Source organism: Oncorhynchus nerka, linkage group LG19 (assembly GCF_034236695.1).
Source record: "Oncorhynchus nerka isolate Pitt River linkage group LG19, Oner_Uvic_2.0, whole genome shotgun sequence".
Classification (NCBI taxonomy): Eukaryota; Metazoa; Chordata; class Actinopteri; order Salmoniformes; family Salmonidae; genus Oncorhynchus; species Oncorhynchus nerka.
The window spans coordinates 24,527,668-24,546,644 of record NC_088414.1 but is presented as its reverse complement, the minus strand read 5'-3'; the positions used below and the strand labels follow the sequence as shown (position 1 = coordinate 24,546,644).

Sequence of the window (18,977 nt, the reverse complement as noted above, 5' to 3'; positions counted from 1 at the left end):
AACAAATTGCACTTTCTATAGCCTACACATTCCCTTTGGAGCTAACCAAGAGACAGTGTTCACTCATGGCAATGCATCTGACAAAAAGTTAAGAGAATCACATAGCCAGTGGGTGCACATGCAATCATAGCATGACACCCAACACAACACACACACACACACACACACACACACACACACACACACACACACACACACACACACACACACACACACACAGGCTGCTATGAGAAGATGAGTTAAGGGTTGCTTCAGCTTACCATTTTTCCACTGGACTGGTATGCATGCAAAGAGAAACACAACAGAGAAGACCCAGTTACACACACGACCACACATGCACACGACCACACATGCACGACCACACATGCACACGACCACACATGCAGATTCAAAAGAATGCTTAGATTGGTGGAAGATGCACACGGCCTGTATTGTAAATGACCTTCATTGCATTTACATGTTCTGCAGAGCACAGGCCGGCACAACGCACACAGATCGGACACTTCAATGCATTACCAATGAGCCTGCTTATCTGAAGTGACTGTCACCACAGTGCTACCCCAAGGACACCATTTGTAATGATTGCTAAGACATTGCAGAACCTGGACTGAGTGTGTCTCTTAAGCGGGTGTTGGGAGAAATCGCAGCTCAAGGCTGCTGCCTACCTTCTTCACGTCCCTGTTGTTCATGGGGTCGTCAGACATTTTGTATGACTGCAGCTCAATGATCTCTTTCAGTTCATAGCAGTAGCCTTTCCGCTTGCACACAATGACCACTTTATCAAACAGGAATATGTACCTTGGAAAGGGAACCGTAGAACATCAGTTAGAGTTCTGAACGCATGTGTAAGAAAGGCCGTTAATCACATAGGACACATTCAGTAGGTCTGAATTTGATAGTGAAGCTTGACTCCTCACCGGTCCTGCTTTGTTCGGTTGACTATGGAGGACACCTTGAGCTCTCCATCTATCTTTGGTCTGCCATACTCCTCCAGTTTGACCTGCTGCTTGGGTCACATATACACATGCCTGGATTAAGGCTGGAATCTGCAGTTCGAAGCAATTAAAAAGTGGGCCCCCTGCCACTGATCTCTCAAAATCATAGACAAAGCTATGGATATAAGGAATGACAGTCCATGATTTCAAAATGATCGTTTTAACCATGTTTTGAGGTTATACAGTGTTTATTTACATATAACTTGTTTACAAACAAAGGAGTAAAACACGCAGATATTTTGGTTATGATGGGGTATGACAAATGCTCATGAAGCATCAGGAAGTTACATTCTTGACGAATCATAGGATAGATATCATTCATTTAGGTGTCTAAAAACAGATGTAGCCAATGCTGTTTATTTCAGTGAAGAATATGAGTGGTGGTACTAACAGACGGTTAAGAACAGCACATTGTTGTCTACTTTACGCAATTGTATGAATTATTCATCTAACCTAGTGGAATCTCAATGAATACATTTAGCCATCGACCGAGGTACTGAACTGATTTATGATATATTAAACGTCAAGATGTCAAAATGGGTAATGCGAGTCATCATTTTATTCTGCTACCATAACATTATGACATTCATGACTCTTTCACCAGTGGCTGTACGGCCCCCTTCAGGCTGTGTTTGCTACACCAATGTCAGTGATACAATGAGCATACGTGCAGGACAGACAGACTGACAAGACAGTCAGTACATCTAAAATAGCAGCCTGTGGCTGTCTCTTGAGGCTTCATCTAAAGCACGTATCAAGGCCAATAAAAGCCGTCTGCTGTTAGACTAAACACTGCCTTGTACGGCACATTTGAGTTTGAGATTCGTTGAGACTTAAAAAGATTCTCTGCTCACACTCTGGAAGGATAAATTATTTATGAGAGACATGATAATTGCAGATGAGTGCAACAAGTGGAAGCGAGCGATGAGCAAGCAGAGAGGAGAGATTGAGAGAGAGACAGAGAGAGAGACAGAGAGAGAGAGAGAGACAGAGAGAGGAAAGATTGAGAGAAAGAGAGAGGAGAGATTGTGAAAGAAATAGAGACAGAGAGAGATAGACAGAGAGAGAGAGAGAGAGAGAGATTGAGAAAGAGAGAGAGAGAGAGATAGACAGAGAGAGAGAGACATAGAGAGGAGAGATTGAGAGAGAGAGAGAGAGAGAGAGACAGAGAGAGGAGAGATTGAGAGAGAGAAAGAGAGAGAGACAGAGAGACAGAGAGAGAGAGAGACAGAGAGATAGACACAGAGAGAGACAGAGAGAGGAGATTGAGAGAGAGAGAGAGAGAGACAGAGACATATTGTAAACAAACACCACTCTAAACACAACCTATATTTATGTTTATTTATTTTCCCTTTTGACCTTTTGTACTATCTGCACTTAGGCCTCCCGAGTGGCACAATGGTCTATGGCACTGCAGTGCTTGAGGCGTCACTACAGATACAGGTGTGATCCCGGGCTGTGTCGCAGCCAGCCGCTACCGGAAGACCCATGAGACGGAACAGTTGTCCCAGTGTTGTCCGGGTTAGGGGAGGGTTTGGTCAGCCAAGATATCCTTGTCCCATCACGCTCTAGCGACTTCTGTGGCAGGCCGGGCGAATGCACACTGACACAGTCGCCAGTTATTCAGTGTATCCTCCGACACATTGGTGCGGCTGGCTTCCCTGGTTATGCGAGCAGTGTGTCAAGAAGCAGTGCGGCTTGGCGGGGTCGTGTTTCTGAGGCTCTTGACCTCCGCCTCTCCCGAGTCCGTACGGGAGTTGTAGCGATGGGACAAGACTGTAACTATGAATTGGATATCACGAAATTGGGGAGAAGGAGTGTGTCGGGGCCAGCGGGATGGGCAATCACTCTCTGTTGCTCAATAAATATTTGACAGTAAAAACACATTTGTCAATCTCAATAAAATGTCAAAGACTGTAACCCAAGTCATAGACTGTTCTCTCTGATTCCGCATGGAAAGCAGCACCGATGCACCAAGTCTGGAACCAACATGACCCTGAACAGCTTCTACACCCAAGCCATAAGACTGCTAAATAGTTAGTTAAAAAGTTCACCAAATAGCTACCCAGACTATCTGCATTGACCCTTTTTGGGTCACTGTTTTGACTCATCACATACGCTGCTGCTACTGTTGATTATCTGTCTCTTTATTCCTAGTTATATGTACATATCTACCTCAAATCCTCGTATCCCTGCACATCCACTCTGTACTGGTACCCTGTGTATATTGCCAAGTTGTCGTTACTCATTGTGTATTTCTACATCTATATTCTAATATTTAGTTCTCTCTAAATTGCTGGGAAAGGTCTATAAACAAGCATTTCACTGTTAGTCTACACATGTTGTTTATGAACCACGTGACAAATAAAATTGGATTTAAAATATGATTTGATTTAAATCGCCAACAGGACAACGTACAAAGGGTCAACACTCATTATTGATTGAAACATCAGTGCTGATTGTAGAAAATTGCTGTCGTTTACAACAATCAAGTTACTTACAAGGTTCTCGATGGAGTTCTGGAATTCACTAATCTTCTTCAAGGTCTCGTTGTCTCTCTTCACTTCATTGATGTACATAGCCAAGTCCTTCAGAGACACATCGTATTTACAACAGTATATCGGAATAACATCTATTATATCCTGGCAGCTGAATTAAAGCTATAATATAGTGTATAGCTATGCACACAAGCAGCCCTTTTGAATGAATAGAAAAATGTCACAATGGTTGATGATCATACCTGGAATAACCTAAAGAAAGCATGTACACACACACACTTAATCCTAAAACTAAGCCTAAAACGATACCTAACCCTAACTCCTAATTATAAACCTAACCGTAACCCCTTACCCTAAACCTTAAGATTAAAATCGCATGTGTCCTCATGGGGACCCACTTGTCCAAATTTTCCTTGTTTTACTATCCTTGTGAGGACTTCTGGTACCCACAAGGATAGTTAAACAAAAACACACACACACAGATATATACACACAACACACACACACACACACACACACACAGATATATATACACACACAAACAGAAACACACACACACAGATATATATACACACACAAACAGAAACACACACACACACACAGATATATATACACACACAAACAGAAACACACACACACACACACAGATATATATACACACACAAACAGAAACACACACACACACACACACACACACACACACACACACACACACACACACACACACCACAGGAGGTTGGTGGCACCTTAATTGGGGAGAAGTGGCTCATGGTCATGACTGGAGCAGAATTGTGGAATGGTATCAAATACATCAAACACTTGGTTTGCAGGTGTTTGATGCTATTCCATTTTCTCTGTTCCAGACATTATTATGAACCGTACTGCCTCAGCAGCCTCCTGTGACACACACACCTGCATGGCCTCCAACGCCTCCTTCAGCTGCTGTCCATCAGGTCGGTCAGTTGAATGACTCACCAGCTCCTGTAAGGGGAAGTTACATTCCATCAGTGAAGAACACAACACACACATTCACAATACACTACCACACACATTCACAATACAATATCACACACATTCACAATACACTACCACACACATTCACAATACACTACTACACTACCACACACATTCACAATACACTACCACACACATTCACAATACAATATCACACACATTCATTCACACATTCACACACTACCACACACATTCACAATACACACATTCACAATACACACACATTCACAATACACTACCACACACATTCACAATACAATATCACACACATTCACAATACACTACCACACACATTCACAATACACTACCACACACATTCACAATACACTACCACACACATTCACAATACACTACTACACACATTCACAATACACTACTACACTACCACACACATTCACAATACAATATCACACACATTCACAATACACTACTACACTACCACACACATTCACAATACAATATCACACACATTCACAATACACTACTACACACACATTCACAATACACACACACATTCACAATACACTACTACACTACCACACACATTCACAATACAATATCACACACATTCACAATACACTACTACACTACCACACACATTCACAATACAATATCACACACATTCACAATACACTACTACACTACCACACACATTCACAATACACTACCACACACATTCACAATACAATATCACACACATTCACAATACACTACCACACACATTCACAATACAATATCACACTTCTACACACACTTCACAATACACTACACACATTCACAATACACTACTACACACACTTCACAATACACTACACACACATTTACAATACAATATCACACACATTCACAATACACTCACACATTCACAATCTACTACACACTACCACACATTCACTACACTACACACACATTCACAATACACACACTACACTACCACACACATTCACAATACAATATCACACTCTACATACACTCACAATACACTACCACACGCACTACAATACACTACACACACTCACAATACACTACCACACACATTCACAATACAATATCACACTCTACATACACTCACAATACACTACACACACGCACTACACACACTCACAATACACTACCACACACATTCACAATACAATATCACACTCTACATACACTCACAATACACTACCACACGCACTACACACACTCACAATACACTACCACACACATTCACAATACAATATCACACTCTACATACACTCACAATACACTACCACACGCACTACACACACTCACAATACACTACCACACACACTCACAATACACTACCACACTCTACACACACTCACAATACACTACACATACACTCACAATACACTACCACACACTCACAATACAATATCGCACACACTACACACACTCACAATAAACTACACACACACTCACAATACACTACCACACACACATTCACAATACACTACCACACACTCACAATACAATATCACACTCTACACACACTCACAATACACTACCACACACACACTCATAATACACTACCACACACTCTACACACACACACATTCACAATACACTACCACACACTCACAATACAATATCACACACTCACAAACATTCACATATCTCAGTATGACTACACCACAACAGGGAGGGAAACAGAAAACCTCCCAGTTACACTCATATAACTCATATGAACCCTCACTAAACTTCATCACCACAAAATATGTTTTTCTGTGTAAAAACAGAGAATATTTTGAGAAAATCTGTGTCTTCTAAAAATATGGACGCTACAGCAAACAATGAGGGTCATTTAGAGCCAGTCCACACATATTCTCCCTACCTCTCAGAGGTACTGTACTAGTGGAACATCTGTGCATATAATGCAGGGGGTCCCAACTCCGGTCCTCCAGTACCCCTAACAGCACACCGTTTTGTTGTAGCCCCAGACGAACACACCTGATTCAAGTCATTGAGGGCTTGATGATTAGTTGACAAGTTGAATCAGGTGTGTTTGTCTGGGGCTACAACAAAACTGTGTGCTGTTGGGGGTACTGTAGGACCGGAGTTGGGAAATGCTAATATAGAGCATGTGATGTTAGAACTGACACTTTCAAGTGGACTTTATGCATGCATCAGCAGTTTTCTAGAGAAAGGGTAAGTGTGGGAAGATAATATGGGAGTGAGTTATACAGTACGTGGTATGTATGTGTTGGCTAGTTTAGGCCTGCTGGCCATATCATTGAAGACAGAATGATTTGCTACAGTATAAGCTGTGTACTGTGTAATTCTGACAAAGAACAGATATGGCTTAATCACAGTAAAGATGTGCCCTAAGGCTTACACGCACACACACACACACACACACACACACACACACACACACAGTTGAACGCCCTGGGACCATGGCATATTAATCCTTAACCACAAAGCTATGGGAACGAGTGAAATGGGCCTGCATGTAATGTGATTAGAGCATGGCTGATTTGAACACAGTTTCTCTTCTCTGAATCTCCTGCCAGTCAGCCAGCCAGTCAGTCAGTTAGACTGTCAGCCAGCCAGCCAGCCAGCCAGTCAGTCAGTTAGACTGTCAGCCAGCCAGCCAGAGAGCCAGTCAGTCAGTCAGTTAGACTGTCAGCCAGCCAGCCAGCCAGCGAGTCAGTCAGTTAGACAGTCAGCCAGTCAGTCAGCCAGCCAGCCAGTCAGTCAGTTAGACTGTCAGCCAGCCAGCCAGTCAGTCAGTCAGTTAGATAGTCAGTCAGCCATTCAGCGATTCAGCCAGTCAGTCAGTCAGTCAGTTAGATAGTCAGTCGGCCATTCAGCCGGTCAGTCAGTTAGATAGTCAGTCAGCCATTCAGCGATTCAGCCAGTCAGTCAGTCAGTCAGTTAGATAGTCAGTCGGCCATTCAGCCAGTCAGTCAGTTAGATAGTCAGTCAGCCATTCAGCGATTCAGCCAGTCAGTCAGTCAGTCAGTTAGATAGTTAGTCGGCCATTCAGCCAGTCAGTCAGTCAGTCAGTTAGATAGTCAGTCAGCCATTCAGCGATTCAGCCAGTCAGTCAGTCAGTCAGTTAGATAGTCAGTCGGCCATTCAGCCAGTCAGTCAGTCTGAGATTAAAAACAAACCACACACTGCAGTCCCCCCATCATCACCTGCCATGCGCTCCGCTCACATCTACTCTCTTCATACCCACGTCATCAGCTAGCCCCACCTCATTCATTATTGAGCTGGCCTGGTTAATTAATCATGTTTTGAATCAGGCAGCCTGGACAGCTTGTTTTATACATGACTACTGTACTAGCATGACTACTAAGGGAGAGTTCCCGGAAACAAGGCTCCATTGGTTGTCTGTGTGGGCGGGAGTGGCCACACTGTGTGTATGTTTAAACCATGTCTGAGGACATCACTGGAGGTTGGTGGAACCTTCTTTGGGGAGAGGTGGCTTGTGGTAATGGCTGAAGCAGAATTAGTGGAATGGTATCAAATACATCAAACACTTGGTTTGCAGGTGTTTGATGATATTCCATTTTCTCTGTTCCGGACATTATTATCAGCCGTCCTCCCATCAGCAGCCTCCTGTGATGGTCTTGAAGAGGACCATGGTCGATAGGAAACGGAGAGACACCAGGATGTACACTGAGTGGCCACATGAGATTCAGCCTTAACAAACCTAGCACACTCAACCTCTATACCAAGAAATGCTCAGGATTTTCAAATTGTCTGAAAGAATGTCCTCTTTTGTGAAGAGTGATGGTGCTGAGGAATTACGTGAATGTGTCACATTATTTCCATCGACGTTAAATGACTTAATGACTAAGGGTTACCACAAGTTGTATTGTGGGTTTGTTGTGCCACTTACCTTGAGTAGGAGGTGGTACTTTAGTACTCTCTGCATGGGTACGACCAACAGGTCCTGGAGCTTGAACTTCCCCTCCTGCACCTTCATAGTGCACTCCTACCAAAACAACAGAACCTTTCACAATACATGTACTACACTGAACAAAAATATAAACGCAACATGCTACAATCTCAATGGTTTTACTGAGTTATTGTGTTGTGTGACAAAACTGCACATTTTAGAGTGGCCTTTTATTGTCCCCAGCACAAAGTGCACCTGTTTAATGATCAGCTTCTTGATGTGCCACACCTGTCAGGTGGATGGATTGTCTTGGCAAAGGAGAAATGCTCACTAACAGGGATGTAAACACATTTGAGAGAAAAAAGCTTTTTGTGTATATGGAACATTTTGGGGATCTTTTATTTCAGCTCATGAAATATGGACCAACACTTTACATTTTGCATTTATATTTTTGTTCAGTATATAATGCATTCCTACAATGTATCAGAACATGGAACTGTGTATAGCAGGGATCATCAACTAGATTCCGCAGGCTGATTTTTTTTCTTGAATGGGTGGTCAGGGGGCCGGAATGCAATACGAACATTTCTATACCAATAATTGACCGCCAGAAGAAGAAAACATTTGCTCAGAAAACTTGGGGGGGGGGTCCAATAAAATAGTGCATTCTAACAACAGTACCAACAGCTGTGTGTCCCAAGCCCCTACCACTTAGACAACAACTACACCAAGCCATTCACACTGATACGGACATTCCTTCACTGTATAAGAAAGAAAAAACACATTCCTCCCCCTCTCGGAATAATAGCCATAACAACGTCCTTGCTACTGAAAAGATAAACAACGAGCCATTCAGCGGCATTGTAATGCATTGAGTCAGACCATGAGCCATCGTAACCCAGTAGATACTGAATGCTTTCCTCTGCTCTACAGAAAGAGACGTTCATTGTTCACTGGGATTATCAGGCCTGATGTCTCTCTCTCTCCTGAGGGGATAACTCTGATTCTAATCCACTTTAAAAGCCACATTGTTGTCAGTGCGTGCGTGTGTGAGTGCATGCATATGTGTGTGTGTGTGTGTGTGTGTGTGGGTGTGTGTGCGTGCGTGCCTGCATGTATTTGTATCTGTGTGTGTGCGCATGCATGTGTGTGTGTGTGTGTGTGTGTGAATGCTCCGAGAATGAGGCTGAGGAGGGAGAATCAATTCCAAAGCCCTCCTTCTATATGTCAGATAACAGGGTGATAATCATCTCCATTATGTCAACAGCTCCCAGACCCAATATCAGGCTTTCCCCCTATCCTACACCCTAATCTAATGTACCCTAATCCACCACTTCACCACAGAGCTAGCCTTCTATCACTAGTAACTACCCTTCTCCTATCGTCACTGGGTTTAGTTTCCTACTGAGAAGTTACTAGTTGATGTTTTCTGTGTCCTCCCTCGGACACTCCCAAATCCTTCCAGTGACCTTTGGTTTGGGTTTTGTTTTCTACTGAGAAGTTACTAGTTGATGTTTTCTGTGTCCTCCCTCGGACACTCCCAAATCCTTCCAGTGACCTTTGGTTTGGGTTTCTTACTAGTTGATGTTTTCTGTGTCCTCCCTCAGACACTCCCAAAGCCTTCCAGTGGCAGAAGTTACTAGTTGATGTTTTCTGTGTCCTCCCTCGGACACTCCCAAAGCCTTCCAGTGGCCTTTGGTTTGGGTTTCGTTTTCTACTGAGAAGTTACTAGTTGATGTTTTCTGTGTCCTCCCTCAGACACTCCCAAAGCCTTCCAGTGGCTTTTGGTTTGGGTTTCGTTTTCTACTGAGAAGTTACTAGTTGATGTTTTCTGTGTCCTCTCTCGGACACTCCCAAAGCCTTCCAGTGGCCTTTGGTTTGGGTTTCGTTTTCTACTGAGAAGTTACTAGTTGATGTTTTCTGTGTCCTCCCTCGGACACTCCCAAAGCCTTCCAGTGGCCTTTGGTTTGGGTTTCGTTTTCTACTGAGAAGTTACTAGTTGATGTTTTCTGTGTCCTCCCTCGGACACTCCCAAAGCCTTCCAGTGGCCTTTGGTTTTATTTCCAGACAGTCAGCAGCAATCAGCCGTGGTAAGGATGTACTAGTATGCTCAGGGCTGACCGGGAGGTACTTGTCCCTCAGTGACAGAGGGGAGTTAGAGACTGTACAGTACTGTGCTGTAGAGTTTGGCTGTGTTAGGAGGACATCCCCAGGCCTCAGGGCCGGAACCTAGGGACCTGTCTTCTACTGACACTAGTTGGGAACTGGGTCAGAGATAAAACATCGGAATTGTGCAACCCAGCAGCGTGGCTGGGCCAGCAGTGGGCCATGATTTAATACAGCAGTGGGCCATGAATTAATCCAGCAGGGGATTCCAGGTTGATCAAATCTTGCAGGACACTGCTGTTTGTCCTACTACAGTATAGTAGCTTTCGATGGAAGCCAAACTATCATTGTAAAATGTAATGATTCAAAACACCAAGGCTGGTTTTGAAGCAACTTTGCAAGGCAGATATCAGCTGGGTGGTAAGGGAGGGTGATAGTATGTGTGTGATGTGTGTGTGATGTGTGTGTGTGTGTGTGATGTGTGTGTGTGTGTGTGTGTGTGTGTGTGTGTGTGTGTGTGTGTGTGTGTGTGTGTGTGTGTGTGTGTGTTGTGTGTTGTGTGATGTGTGATGTGTGTGTGTGTGTGTGGTTAGTGTACCTCTACTTTCATCTTGACGTCCTCCCGCGTGGTGATGAGCTCATCCAGTGTCTTCTGAGCGGTTTCCATGTGGCTGCAGTACTGGCCATAGATCAGCAACCTGCACACAACATTACATCACCACCATTATTCTCACTCTTACGGTTTTATTACAAGCATATATTGTATTCTATTGTAGGGTTCCTGCAAAGGGTACACAATATCAACACAGTTCATCATAGACCAATATGCTTTTGACTCTAAGGACCAGTGTTTTAGGTAATAACACATTGGGCCTTTGCCACTAAGGAGGAATAAGCCATGCTAACAGAGTTCGATATCAAATCATTACTACACTATTAAACAGTTCAGTGGGTGACCCATTCGCCACCATAGGGGGCAGATGTAAAATGCATATATTAATAGGAAAGTAATACATGAAGTGTAAAGCCAGGGCAATATTTTGAAGAATACACGAGTCTACCCAATAAGTCATAATTGTAGTTTAATTATCGTACACGAATGAAAGATAGTGATTCTAATGTATTGCTTTGAAGAGTTCTCATCAGAAAGTGTGTTCATTTGGGCCAGTGAGCATATGAAGGGCACGTTCATTTGAATGGCATAATGGGCACCTGACACAGAATGCTTCATCCAGGAACGAGTCCAAAGTAATCTTGCCTAGAGGATGGCACCGCGCGTGGCACAGATTTCTCTCTCTTCTTTTTCAAAGTAGGGCATTGGCACGACGGGCAGCGCCAAAACCCTCTGACACTTTTGACAGTCTCTCTTAATTTGGAGCAGAGCAGAGCTGCCATTTTTAAGGTCTAATCCCATTTTTAAGGTGTAATCATGTCTCTGACAGATCCTTGACGGTGACAAGAGGACTGCTACAGAGAGCTAGGAGAAGTCTCCCATATTTTAAAAACAACGGTGGTTATCTTCTTCTTTCAATTCAACTACTACAGAATTTCACTAAACCTTTTAACTTAATCCTCAAGTTACAGCATAAGCCACTAATAGCGTGCTTTGACAATAGGAACTACCCTACCAACTTCCTTTCCCAAGCCTCTTACAGAAACAAACCGCCTAACTAAGCACCTGCAGACTGCACAAACCCTATTACAATGCCTACTAACTTATCCAACCTCTCCGTATCGCTTTCTACAATCACAAAATAACTAGATCCCCATGAGTAGGGATGAGTAATCCAGTGTCTGACTATCTGGCCGGCTCTCTCCATTCCTAAACCTCAGTAATGACTGGATGGTTGGAACTCAGGCCAAGCAACGTAGCTAGGACCACCCACTGTGAGGCTCCCTGCCTGGGCCTGGGTCAGAGAGAGCGAGGCCTGGGGCTAACAAGGGCATGATTAGGGCCTGATCCACAACCAGGGAAACAGCTCAATAATGAGACAGCAGCCAGGCAGAGGCAGTTAGATTCAGCATCCTGAGGGTCCGGGGACAGGTGTCAGCCACACCCTCCAATGACACGTGTCACAGACCTAATTGAACATGACGGTCTTAATTTACGAGGCCGTTTCAGGGGCGTGATGTTGAAGGTAGAGGGACTGGTGGGGAAGGTGATATTGTGAAGAGAGTGTGATACAATGGATTACGGTTACATTAGACACACACTGAGACTAGACACAAGGTTTTGAATCCTATTGAATATAAGAAGACAGACAGACAGACAGACAGACAGACAGACAGACAGACAGACAGACAGACAGACAGACAGACAGACAGACAGACAGACAGACAGACAGACAGACATAAAGAGAGACAGACAGCTATAAAGAGACACAGAAAGCAGGGGGGCGAGGGAGAAAGATACAGAGAGAAAACAGGAGACAGATGAAGAACCTGCACAAGAGAGGAAGAGCTCAGCTGGTCAGGGGTTAGGCAGCGTTCACAGTAGGGTTTCCTGTAGCCTGTGTAGTGTGTCTGGGACAGTGCCTCTGTGCCTGAGGGCCCACTTTCTGGAGCTCCTCCACCACCACTAAAAACACTCCAAAACCAGGCAGGAGAGGCGGCGAACATAGGCCATCCTAACAGAGATATTTGTCCCCTGCTCAGTGACAGGCCTCAACATGGGACACAGGGCCTGCTCCGACAATGACACAGCAGAGAGGACATGTCACAGTGCTAATGCTAATACTCACAGACCCCTCTAATAACAGGGTTTGTTGTTGCTCCAGCTCTAATGGAGAGTCACTGTCTTTGTTCTCCCAGAGACAGGCAGTGGAACAAAGGGGATGATTACACACACACACACAAACATACTGTTTGCACACACACAGACGACTGCAGACACACACAAAGCCATGTACACACAGAGACATAATTAGCCCCTGAGACACTGACAGGCACAGCCTCTTCTGATGTCTGGACACATCTCACTGGGAGACATGTGCAGTTATGCTCCCTTAGAAACCAACAGGTACTACTTCTCTTTTCTCCTCCCCTATAAAGTTCGATGTTTCATTCCTTTGCTCTATGAGTGAGTGAGTGACTCTCTCTCTCTCTCTCTCATAGGTGAATTGCACAAGCATATGAATCTGTGCAATTCTACTCTTAAGCTAACCCTAAAACGTCATTGAGTAGAGAAACGGATCCAGGTGTGGTAAGGATAACTCACAGCTGTCGACTGTTAAAACAATATGAACCACCGCTGTATAAAGCAAACCTCAACACCACAGAAACACCATGGACTGTACAGACGACTGCTCACGGACACATTCCCTTCATTTACATCTCTCTCATATAAACTAACGCATAATTGGACGGAAATGAATGTAATGAGGGTTCTGTTAACCAAACGATGTTCTAATGGCCATACAGACTGGATGATGCTGATTCTATTTTAGACAGTCGACAGCATGGACCAAGGCCCCAAAGGGAATGAGCGCTCTATGGTGTTCAAGCAGCACTTTGTCTCCACGACGGCTTCTGCCAGGCCCTCAAAGAGCTTGACATGTCATGGGGAAAAGGTGTTGAAGTGAAGCGGACAAAGTCCTGATTCACTTGGCCTCTGCCTCTTCTGTTGCCTGCCAGTCTCGGGGGCAGCAGCGCCTGTCAAGACGTGTCCTCGACTAAATGTCCTACTGCGATGTGACAACGGCAAGAACCAAACAGTCTAGGGTTGTATTCATATGGCCATAGTTAAGTAGAGTTCCAACTGCCTAAAGTACTAGAGAGGGACAAGAGAGAGGGAGTGAAGGCGGTAAAAACAGCTTGTTGTGGAAACAACCCCTCCAACGCCACAGTCGCTTTAGACTGAGGTCTCCCGTGGGAGAGAGGGAGATGTTCCTCAGTCAGTGCAGTGTAAGTGCCCTCTTTAAATTCCTCCTCTCTCCCTTCCGGTCAGTAATATCGCCCCTGCTGCAGCTACACAGTCTCTCATTAATGGGAACGCCGTCGTGCACTTTATTTCAGAGAAAATACAATTTGGAGTTACTGCTCTCCCCTGCCTCTGTAGGGAGTCTGCAGTGGCATTGGGATACGGTGTCAGGCTGGCGAGGAAATCTCACGGCAAATCAGAAGTGACAGGCTGCAGAGAGAGGTAATAATATTGTCTGACACGAAGCATTGGGACCTCCTCACCTCCGCTGAACAAATCCAGCACACAGCAAATGGAGGGGAAGGCTGGCGGCGCCCTCTGGTGAAACACTTCTCTGTTTGCCTCTAAGTACATATTACAGTGTTATCAGGGGTGCGGATTACTCCGGAAATGAGTTTGGGGTTTGGGAAAAGTGGCAAGCCACCAATGTAAGGTATGGGAAGCCAACATGGGGAACACTTAAAAAAGTCGCCTGCCTTCCTCTAAACAGAACATTAAGCCCGTCATCAAGCATTAGCACCTTTTAGAAAAGCTGCTATTAGCTGCAGTGCTGTGGAGAACATTGACATTTTCATCATTCACTGGGCGCAGCAATGACAACTTGAAAAGCTTTTTATTCATTTCTCAAAGAGAAAGGACAAATCTGGCCTATTGTTGCAAAGGTCACTGGGACTTAGAAGCGGAGATAACAACATTAATTAAACGAAGCTGGGGCCTTAGAACCAATCGACAAGGGGCTTTTATCAGAATGGATCCATCTGAGTGGTGCCAAATCCCCGGTTCTCCAGGCTCTGTTACCGGGTAGAGAGCCAGCCACTCATAGTGAAACGACAGGAGTTTGTCTGTCAATCATCTCCTGAATACCAAAGGCAGCTGATGCACGGCTCAGCACAGCACAAATCAAATGAATAAATGACCCAAAATACCCTCCTGTTCCACATTCAGTAGAATGTCACAGAAGGTAAAAATTAACATTCCCTGTCGTTGACATCTTTCAATGCTCTGGTGATGGGAGGGCCGGAGGAAAGAGCTGTTTAGCCTGTTGCTAGACAGCATCAGCTCCTAGTTATGGCCCACGGTCAAATTATGGGCCACCGCTTGGTCTGCCAGCTGATGCTACTTAAAGCCAGGCTTCCACATTACTATGCTGTGTAGGAAGTTCAACCTTCTACAAGTCACAACTCTAATCCTACACAGCATAGTAATGTGGAAGCCTAGCATCAGCTGGCAGACCAAGCGGTGGCCCATAATTAGACCGTGGGCCATAACTAGGAGCTGTGTAGTGAGCTAAAAGTGTAGTATTTCAGTAATGTATTAGTGAAGAGCTTACATCACAGGCCTGGTTTAGCATAGCGTGAGAGAGTTGAGCTCTACGGACAGCTCAATCAGATCAGCAGTGTCAGCAAGATGGGGAGGAGAAGTTTGTGCTTGGGGAGGTAGTGAGGGAGCGAGGTGTGATTGGGATAGAGAGTGTCATTGCCGTCACGCTAGCTCTGTTGTGATGCAGCTCTCCAAGCTCCCGAGCAGCCGTGCAATGAGATAATTACCTACACAATCTGACAAACTGAAACTATACAAATCCATTGCTGTCTGTTTGGGATGGGAGGACGGCAGCAAGCATACAGTACATTGCCCTTACCAGGTGTTTACTGCAATCAGATCACCATCCACAGTGTACACACAAACATGCTCATTCACACAGGCACACACACACACACACACATATACTTTCCGCGGTTTGGCTCAGCTCCATGTGAATGTCCCAGAATAAGTCTGGATCAGGACTAACATTCCTGGAGGGCTGTCATGGCTACATCCCGTCATTACCAGAGCCATTATTACAATTACCTAGTGAGCAGCGCAGCGGGAATCACAACAGCACTCCACCATTTGCATGCAAATGATCATCCACAGTACTGTACTGCAGCTGGAGTGTTCTAGAGCTCCGACTGCCACTGTGTTTCATGAACATAGTAGAAGACAGGAATCCATGTCAACAGTATATACACCCTACACAGAACGCAGTACATGTAGAGGCTGCTCTCCTCCTAACTAGGTTATTTTCTTTATTATAGTGTTACAGACCCAGTCAGCTATTTGTTACATGCGTTTTAAATGAATTGACTTATTCCGTTGAAACTAACCCCATTTAGCCGGTCTTATCAGGAAATCGTGCATCTAAATCCAACTGCATGCAGAGCAGCACAGGGAATACTGATCACACACACACACACAAACCTCCTTGAGGTTACTAACCTTTCCTTGAAGTCTATGAAGATCTTCCCCAGACCGTTGCCTCCGCTCACCATGTTGAGGTCGATGGCCCTCAGCAGAGCAAAGTGGACCTTAATCACATCCTGTATGGGGTACAGGACAACCACACTTCTTAACACAACCTCTACCATCAACACTGACACAAGGATCACTCTCATCATCACCAGCGTGTACTCACCTCCAGATTTACAAAGATGGCCCCCATGTCTTGTGGACTTAGAACTTGCTTCAGGGGAATCATATAATTCTGTACAAAACCAAAACAGCAGTAGTGAAATTAAAATACACAGGTAATTTGACCACGCAGTTGTTGCTGAGAATTTTCCTGCACCGCAGAAAATGCAGATTATCTTTATGATTTACATAAATAAACTGGAAAATGCACTCTAACACACGGTTACATGAACCGTAATTGCACTCTTCATGTAGCCTACTTTCGGCCAGCTAATAGCCCAACCACCGATCAATCAACATTATGGACTAAACGTTCAATTATTTTACGGTGATAATATCGGTCAAATTAAGATCCTACATCTGTACAGTAGAACTGTGCTTGACTCAAGCCGTTGGTATTGTAGATACATCGGAGGTAGTGTAAAGGTGTGACTAAAACACCCGTTCAATTCAATGGCATGCGCTAGGCACCAAGGAAAACAAGTCTCAAAACAGGCTTCGCCAGAACGTGGTACTTTTCGGTGTTGCTAGCCAAATCCCTCTCTTAGACACACGGACGCATGCGAGCCGTCCGTTGAGAGTGCCCATGACATGCTGGGAAAGTCGAGCACTGACTGTGTTTGCTAAACCGATGTCTACTGGGGCACACTTTCCCTGTTGTTTGACTAACGTCATTGCACGCTTGTCACATTACATCATCTTAATGATAACAAATAGATCTATTAAAATGCAATGAAGAGATGACAGCTTTATTAACCCCAACTCAATCAAGCCAAAACAAGTCCTCTGATTATAACAAGGTGATTCTGGTTTAATTGTCTCAGCAAACACAAACACACCTTGAGTCTAATGGAACCAGTGGATATTATTGACAAGAATATATTTCTCATCATGGAGAAGCTGCTGTTTTATCCGCTGATCTAAACATCATTTACAACCTTGGGAGAACTGTGTGTGTTTGTGTGTGGGCGCGAGTGTATCTCCATAGAGCCCTGGGGATCGGTCTCTTCCCATGGGACCGTGCCAATAATAAGCCCATCGACCTGCTCCACTGACATTTGTTCTCTCCAATGAACCTGCCAATCGCTGACATTTCCACACCGTCTGTGTGTTTGACACAGGAGACGTGACAAAACATACCTACTCGAGTAGAAAGCTACAACCAACACTGATAGCCACCCACCCACCGCACACACACACACACACAACTTCTCCCCACCTCCGTCCCTCACCCACCTTCTCAATGTCCTCCAGCGTCTTGTAGTACTTGGCCTCAGTCTCCTGGATCTCCACTAAGCAGCAGTTTCTCTTGTCGTCTTCTGTCATGCCCATTTTCTGTGGAGGTATTTAACGGCAGGAGAACTGATGCTGGGCTGTCATTTTGTCATTGTATGACACGTCACTGACAATGTAGTTCAAGTGGCTAATTGTCTAATGATGGGTCTCAAATGCATGGGGCTGTTAATTTAGTCATGCTCTGACAAGGTCTTTATTACAAATCATATTGTACTGTCCACATCCTGTATACACTGTTTACCATTATATACAATGTACAATACTCATCATCCAAATGGACTTCAACATCTGCCGAATTCATGAGGTAACAAGGACACACGAAGGACGCAATGTATTTCCCCTTTGAGTTTCAGCTGCCAATAGGGAGTTGTGAAACAGAACAGAGCCCGCCACCCCCAGAGGCCCCGCAGGACTGCATCCAAACCCCTCAATGGGAATTTGATGGGCATTTTTAATGAAATGATCCCAATTCTCCCTCCTCACTGCACTCCTACATGATCCAATAGAATATGATACTTCTGATGAACTGTAATTGCTGGGACCAGGTTGTGAAACGCGAGCCGATTGTCCGTGTTGTGGGAAAGCGGTGACATAAACACTGGACCCGGGGCTTTGTATGAGTTGACTGCTGGCTGGCTGGCTTGCTCATGGCCAAGTGCTAATGAACATCTGTGTATGTAGCTCTGTATCAGGGGAACATCTGGGGCCAGCCACAGAGCAGAGGAGAGCAGAGACAAGCCGGGGAGCGTGGAACGGCCAAGGCAAATGCAGCCGCCCGCCACATCCAGACTTATTTAGCCACGCAAACAGGCCCGCCATTAGGGAAAGGAGGAGAACGAGGACAGGGA

At 44.7% G+C, this 18,977-nt stretch overlaps 1 protein-coding gene across 6 annotated transcripts in view; it reads right to left on the bottom strand.

The window, feature by feature from the left end:
* LOC115146917 (guanine nucleotide exchange factor VAV2-like) overlaps positions 1-18,977 on the bottom strand; it is a 272,051-nt gene that overhangs the window by 15,704 nt on the left and 237,370 nt on the right. For 2 of the 6 annotated variants that reach the window (XM_065004811.1, XM_065004813.1), the window contains exons 6-15: positions 18,070-18,168; positions 16,838-16,906; positions 16,642-16,742; positions 11,065-11,164; positions 8,361-8,456; positions 4,406-4,474; positions 3,497-3,583; positions 918-1,006; positions 666-798; positions 261-275 (exon numbers count right to left, since the gene is read on the bottom strand). In XM_065004811.1, coding sequence (XP_064860883.1) covers positions 261-275; positions 666-798; positions 918-1,006; positions 3,497-3,583; positions 4,406-4,474; positions 8,361-8,456; positions 11,065-11,164; positions 16,642-16,742; positions 16,838-16,906; positions 18,070-18,168 — 858 coding nt within the window. The remainder of the gene's footprint in view (positions 1-260; positions 276-665; positions 799-917; positions 1,007-3,496; positions 3,584-4,405; positions 4,475-8,360; positions 8,457-11,064; positions 11,165-16,641; positions 16,743-16,837; positions 16,907-18,069; positions 18,169-18,977) is intronic. The other 4 variants (XM_065004815.1, XM_065004816.1, XM_065004812.1 and 1 more) reach the window with 3 other exon arrangements.